Raw genomic sequence first — 7,500 nt, 5'->3', positions numbered from 1 at the left:
CATCGTGGATGTTTTAAACCACAGAGCAGCTCACAGTGAATCACGGGGAATTTTAGGACCCAGTCTGTTCTTCTCCTGCCAAATGCGCTACTCTGTTTGGAATATGGATCGATTGATTTCATTGACAAGTTTTTTTTCTATCTTACTTTTTAAAAAAATAAAACGCTTCCAGAGTATGATGCAGAGTTCCCGTTAGGGTACTCCGACAGAGGCAGCAGAGCACTTAGGCTCTGGTGTGTTCAGTCGAACTTCCATCTTAGAACTGAACTGCTTGGTAAGCAGACTCTGAACAACAGCCATTTAAAAAGACTGGTTTTCCTAATATAACGCACACACCCGCATTTGTTTTTAGATGTTTTAAACAATTTTTAGGACACGGGGATAAGGCATGTTGTGTGTGTTTTTGTTTATATGTAACTACATATATGTAATAAGAATTTTCTAAGCCTAAACCTAACCTTGACCTAAGTTTTAAAAGTGGAAACATGTATCTTTTGTAGAAAGCACTTTGCTTTTTCAGGACTATATTGTTCATCCTGACAAGGTAAGTGATACCTCTTTTTCTCCCTGGGTATTCTAAATAGTCAGGATTTTCTTTGTCATGAAAATTCACACCACACACACACACACACACACACACACGCACAATCTCTCTAACAGTTTTTTATCTGTTAGCTTTTATCAATCTGTTCAGTCATTAAAATAACCTTTATGAGTGTTCAAGTCACGGGTTTTTGTGTGACCTGTTGTTAAACCTGAATTGGAGAACATCTCTGCAGTGTACCAATGAGCATAAAGAAAGTGCCCTAACGTGTGCGTGTGTGTGTTTACGCAGAGATAGTCCACGAAGACGTAAAGATGGGCTCGGATGGAGAGAGCGACCAGGCATCAGCCACTTCCTCCGACGAGGTGCACAGCCCCGTGCGTCTCCGACTCAGGAACAACCCTGGGCGCAAAATTTCCACTGAGGTGCCTGAGCCCCTCCTTCCACCCCCACTCATGGGGTTTAGTGCCCTGCTTTGCTTTTGTTATTTTGTTGTTTGTGATTTGTTGTTGTTTATTCATTTGTTTAGTGCAAAAGAAGTCAGAATGGCTTGTTGCAAAACGGGAATGCAACATTTCAAGATTTTATTAACAAGGCACTTTTGTGCGTGCACATGTGTTTCCGACTCCCTCCCAGGACATAAATAAGCGCCTGTCTCTGCCAGCTGATATCCGGCTCCCGGACGGATACCTGGAGAAGTTCAGCCTGAACAGCCCCCTGTTTGACAAACCCCTGAGTAGGCGGCTACGCAGAGTCTCTCTGGTAACAGCAGTAGTGATGTACCTTCCATGCATCAAACGCTGCTAAACTCTTGTAACATGAATTTGTGTCATTTTGACCAAAATTGTTTGTTTCACGGGTCAAGGAAAGGCTGTAATTGGTCAGGATGCTCACAGCACACAATGCTTTTCTTCTTTTGCATATCTCCACCTTCCGGGAAATGGGTAGTACAGGGGTCAATATTGTGATAAAGGTTACAAGCAATATATTGGGCAGCTCTAATTCTACCCAGAGTGCAGAGTAGTATGGCTTACCACTGTTCCTTTAGAATGCAGTATTGCATTAACAACAAGCGATATATTAGGCAGCCTTACTATTGACCACTCTCCATCTCTCTCTGTTGCTCCCTTACTATCACTCTCTCTTTCTGTGTCTGTCCTTTCCTCCCTCTTTATCTGCCTCCTTGTCTCTTCCCCTCTGGGTCAAATGAGAGAATGCTCAGTTGCACATTATCAGCAGTGGTAGCCATTATAAGTGCTTTGGCTGGGGACACAGTGATAAAGAGAAGAGGAGTTCTCAGTCCAGTGTCTCCCTGCTGAAATAAACACACCGAGGCTCACAGAGTCCTGCTCACAGAGCAGGACATCAAAAGGTGTTTGTTTAAGGTTTGTTGTGTTTCTGTTTTCCTTACTCTACCAAAACTGACTCGACTCATTAGTCAATTACTAAACCCTTCCTCAGTTCAACAGAGGTGAATGTAACAGGGAAACACTAAACCGCAGTGCAGAGGGAAAAGGGGTCAGCAGTAGGAGACATTCTCATGGTCTGTGTAAAATGGACAGCGGTTGTGTGCCAAACGTACTCTGCTCTCCGGGTAACATGAGCTTCTGCCTGTAGAGCTGACTGCAGGGAAGGAAACAAAGCTTCTGGGCGTCCTAGTTATGGACTATATTATTTTGTCGTTGTAATTGGAGGTTAGCGTATGCATTAGCCCCAATGTAGGGTGGGACCATAAAAATAAAACAATTATTATATATTTAATGCACCATCCTGAAATATTTGTGATATTTATCCAAAATGCCAAAACAGATTTGGCAGCCTAATCTCAGGGTTTGAGCAGAATTGCAGTTAATGCAATAATGTATTAAACATTTATGCAGCTGTGAATCAGTGGTGAAAGGTGCACTGAAGTATCCACGTTGGTTCTGGAGTGACAGTACCGATGTTTTTGCTTGCAGTCAGAAATTGGTTTTGGGAAGTTGGAGACGTACGTGAAACTGGATAAACTAGGAGAGGTAATGTGTTCATGGTGCATGGCGAATTCTTTTATCCACCCTGCCACACTTAATGACGTCGTCAGTACACGAACACACACTTAATGACGACGTCAGTACACGAACCCACACTTAATGACGATGTCAGTACACGAACCCACACTTGATGACGACGTCGGTACACGAACACACACTTGATGACGACGTCGGTACACGAACCCACACTTGATGACGACGTCGGTACACGAACCCACACTTGATGACGACGTCGGTACACGAACCCACACTTGATGACAACGTCGGTACACGAACCCACACTTGATGACGACGTCGGTACACGAACCCACACTTGATGACGACGTCGGTACACGAACCCACACTTGATGACGACGTCGGTACACGAACCCACACTTGATGACGACGTCGGTACACGAACCCACACTTGATGACGACGTCGGTACACGAACCCACACTTGATGACGACGTCGGTACACGAACCCACACTTGATGACGACGTCGGTACACGAACCCACACTTATTGATGCCGATTTAGATGTATTCAACTTGTTGGCCTCTTTCCTCTAAGTGTATGCATTTAAATCAGCATTAACAAACTGCCTTGTAACTGCCTTTCAGGGCACATATGCCACGGTCTATAAGGGTCGCAGTAAGCTTACTGATAACCTGGTGGCTCTAAAAGAGATACGCTTGGAGCATGAGGAGGGAGCGCCCTGCACCGCCATCAGAGAGGGTGAGTCCCAGCCCAGAATCCAGAACACAACCCGGAATCCAGAACACAACCCGGAATCCAGAATCCAGATCCAAGAACTCATTAGTATTCGTGGCAGCTAACCACAGCTAAATGTGTGAAGGAGCAGCACCACTCTCTGCTCACACTGCAATATTCACTGCATGGATACTAAGTGACTTAGTATTGGGCTGCTTCTCAAGATGGTTATAGAATAAAATGGATTTTTATTCACTGCATCACCTCTCCTCCCCTCCCAGTGTCCCTGCTGAAGGATCTGAAACATGCCAACATTGTGACCCTGCATGACATCATCCACACGCAGAAGTCTCTGACGCTCGTGTTTGAATATCTTGTGAGTCATGCGCACACGCAAAAACACAGGGGCACATTTGCACACTTCCCAGATTGTCATTTTTGCAACTCTGTTTACAGTTTTCAGCTCTATATTTTTATTGTTATCCCGGCAGTATGGTTCTTTGAAGTGTAAGAGCACTGTGGGTTTCCTTGCCTGTTAATTCTTCCTCATGCTTCTAATGCTGTGTTTGTGGTGTTCAGGATAAAGACCTGAAACAGTACTTGGACGACTGTGGGAACTGCATCCACGTGCACAACGTTAAGGTGAGAGGCAGCAGCTGTAGGTGACTGCAGACACACACAATGTGTTCATCTCAGTCCAAGGCAGAAGGGTTATTTATAAACCTAAATGTTGCAAAAGGATTCAATTAAAATTTCTTTATATATCGCTTTTACCAAGAGATATTGACTTAAAGCAGTATTACAGGAACCAAATAAGAACCCAGACACCAATAAGGCAAGGAATACCTCCCAGTGTGGGATAAAGCAGAAACCTTAGGAGGAATAAGACTCAAAGACAGATCCGTCTTGGTTAACACTGGATAGCAGCATTCATCAGCATCATAATAGATGGAAATAGATATGTAGTAAATCAGTAGATACCGATAGTCAGATTTTAGTAAAATTACAATAGCCGATAGCTAGTCTGCTAATAAACACATATATATCATTTATGACAGAGCAGCACATAAAAGGATTGTTAGTAGGTCCCATGTCAGAGAGAGCCAGTGCAGTTAGGCAGGTCCAGAATAAAGGAAGCACTGCAGTTGGGCAGTTCCAGAATGAGGGGACCAGGACGTGTAAGTCAGGTCCAGGAAAGGTAACCCCAGCAAGGCAGCCATCCAGAGCAACCTGTAAAACTGCTTGTTTCCATGGAAGAAATCCTCATGCCAGAGTCTAAATATGCCATTAAATTAGAACTCTGTTAGTCTGAATGCACACAAGGTAATACATACAGTAAGGTTTAGAGATTAAACAGGTGCCATGAAGTGGCTAGGGAGGGGCTATGTGCTTCTTGAAGAGGTGGGTCCTCGGTGTAACTTTGAAGACAGAAGGGACGTCCCTGTATGAACAGGCAGTGGATCATTCCACGATCTGGGTGCTGGTGCAGAAAAGAGTCCCTAGTGTCCCTCCCCAAGGCTAGCTGTACCGGAGGCACGAAGGGCGCGAGATACAGTTGCATGACCGTTTTGGACCTTGTAAGCAAAGGCCAGGGTTTTTAACCGGTTGCGGGTGACTACAGGACGCCAGTGGAGGGAATGCAGCAGTGGAGTGATGCTCTTGAACTTGGGACGACTGAATGAGTCATGCAGCTGTATTCTGGATCAGCTGCAAACATCTAGTGGAATGCTCATGGAGGCCTGCCAAGAGTGAGCTGTAGTAGTTCAGTTTTGAGATGATGAGGGACAGTACTAACAACTGAGAAAGATAGAAAACAGCCACATTCTCCTGATGTTATATAAGAGAAACCTGCTTGGGAGAAACGTGGGCAGAGAACGATCAGGGAGGTCTTAAAGGAGATGGCCAGATATTCATCTGGGGGGACAGCACCAGGAAAATATAATAGCTTTGCCTTGCTGGGATTCAGTTTTAGATCATGGGCAGTTATCCAAGATGTCAGACAGGCATGCTGAGATCTGAGTTGAGATGTTAGCATCTGTGGAGTGAAAAAGAAAATGGGTTGAGCGTCATCATAGTTGTGTTATGAGAAGCCACGTGGACGATATTACCTCTATAAGAGAGCGAGTATAGAGAGACAAGAGAAGAGGTCCAAGTATTGCTCCATGTGGGACACCTTTGGAGAGCTTGCAAGCGGAATATGACGATTGATTAAACCCGGCATGTTCTAAGTATTCACAAAAGAAAGAGGAGCAATGCTGGTTAGTAGCTGCTGACATCAGAGGGGTCAATAGTGGGTCTTTTTTCCAGAAAGGGAATGGTAATGGTGGTGGTCTTGAAGCTGCTTGGTTCCCGACGCAGTGTTACAGAAACATGTGCAGGCAGGTCAGTGTACAGAAGGGGATAATGCACCTTGCATCACGTCAGGTGATGGGATCTTGCACCGACATGTAGTCCAGACACCTTGGGGACAGGAGAGTAGCTTCCTGCTGTCTGGCACTGGCATCATACCAGGCAAGGGAGTACTCGTAGAGCTCTCCGAGAGACAGAACAGCGTGTTAAATATGCTGGAGTGTCCATGGTCCCATATGCTTTCTATAAAAATATCATGGTACGAGCATGGACTCCCACAGGTCTAGCAGTGGTTGCTTAGTTACAATAGAAAGTACCAGAAGGTAGCCCAGGCATGAAGGCTCCCTGAGACAACAGACCGCTGCCACCACACCACTCTGCCACCACACTGATCGTGAGGAATGAGAGGCAGCAGCACCAACAGCTTAGTTTCCCCATTTTAAAACTGGATGCAATTTCCTACTACTTAATTCAAAGCAGAAGTACTTTCACTGACCCCAAAAGTAGCTAGATAGAAGCTATCAGGATCCATTTTTAATCTTGACGGCTTCTCACTGAATTGTGGAGTAGCTGTAGGAAACTTTGATGTAACTACTGACTCTGTGCCCAAAGACCTGATTAATCAGGTATGCTTTCAGTCTACACTTAAAGACAGACAGTGTGTCAGAGTCTCGTACATTTACTGGAAGGTTGTTTCACAGCTGGAAGCTGTTGTGAGAAAAGACTCTGCCCCCCAGTTGTAGTTTTCATAGGTGGATCCTAATGGAAGATAAGGTTGCTAAGCTACTTTGATGCTACATTGCTAAGGTACAAAGATCATTTTAGCTTGACAGGATAATAAAAATATTTTCTTTTATAGAAAGGTGTAAAATATTTGTTATGCATCATTTAGTGATGGAGTATTTCTTCTTGTTTTGCAGTGTTTCCTAGATGAAAATAAGCTGTGTCTAGTGTCATTGTCCACATAAACATCGAAACGAAAGATCAGAGTCAGTAGGTACATCGAGGTTTCATACAGTTACACTATAAGTCAGTGAGAAGCCGTCAAGATTAAACACGCATCCTGATAGCTTCTATCTAGCTGCCTTTGGGGTCAGTGAAAGTACTTCAGTGGGAACCACGTGGTAGCATTATATAAATCGAAGACCAACGGTCCAAGAATATTGTGGCATGTGACAGTTTACTTTTCTCTGTACAAACAGAATTCTCCATTCACATTGTCCATGCACATACTGGCTCTCTGCTTTACTAAGAAGCTTTTCTCATTTACATTTCATTTCATTGGGCTCTTATCCAGAGTGATTCTGACTTTCATCAGTATGACAGTATCGGTACTTCCTGGAAAACCAACAACCTTCGTGTGGCCAGTACCTTGAGCCCCCTGCTCTGTGACCTATAGGGGCATGCCCCAATGCATTTAGAAAACAAAATGTCACATTTTACTCTGTGTGGAGTTTTTTTTTTGACTGTCTGTGTGTCTGTGTGTTTGTGTGTGGTTTGTTTGTTTGATTGTTTGTTTGTAGTTATTCCTGTTTCAGCTGTTGCGAGGGCTGAATTACTGTCACAGACGCAAAGTTCTCCATCGAGACCTCAAACCCCAGAACCTCCTCATCAATGATCGTGGAGAGCTCAAACTGGCTGATTTTGGTCCGTAATTGTAGACACACACAGTTGTTTTGCTGTTTTTATGGGTTTCTCATTGACTTGTGTGCTACTGTAAATAAATCATTCCAAAATCCGTTTTGCAAATAAAAGCTGCTTTTTGGTTTAAAAAAAAAGTTTTTCCTTTTGGGAAGAAACCAAATGTCCTTAAACATTATTATGCCAACATTTGATCCCCACAAAGAGTTAAATACATCCTCTTAAACACACACACACACACACAC

The 7,500-nt window shown here is 44.0% G+C and overlaps 1 protein-coding gene across 6 annotated transcripts in view; it reads left to right on the top strand.

Annotated features, from left to right (window-relative positions):
• Positions 1-7,500, top strand: part of cdk16 (cyclin dependent kinase 16) — a 34,483-nt gene that overhangs the window by 10,989 nt on the left and 15,994 nt on the right. For 5 of the 6 annotated variants that reach the window (XM_081707881.1, XM_081707882.1, XM_035521803.2 and 2 more), the window contains 7 exons: positions 836-969; positions 1,181-1,306; positions 2,503-2,559; positions 3,175-3,289; positions 3,547-3,641; positions 3,845-3,907; positions 7,138-7,261. In XM_081707881.1, the coding sequence (XP_081564007.1) occupies positions 836-969; positions 1,181-1,306; positions 2,503-2,559; positions 3,175-3,289; positions 3,547-3,641; positions 3,845-3,907; positions 7,138-7,261 (714 nt within the window). The remainder of the gene's footprint in view (positions 1-835; positions 970-1,180; positions 1,307-2,502; positions 2,560-3,174; positions 3,290-3,546; positions 3,642-3,844; positions 3,908-7,137; positions 7,262-7,500) is intronic. The other variant, XM_081707879.1, reaches the window with a different exon arrangement.

Source organism: Electrophorus electricus, chromosome 25, assembly GCF_041902795.1.
Source record: "Electrophorus electricus isolate QZ-2024a chromosome 25, ASM4190279v1, whole genome shotgun sequence".
NCBI classification, from domain to species: domain Eukaryota; kingdom Metazoa; phylum Chordata; class Actinopteri; order Gymnotiformes; family Gymnotidae; genus Electrophorus; species Electrophorus electricus.
Note: the sequence above shows the minus strand (reverse complement) of the source record. Positions and strands in the feature narration are given on the sequence as shown.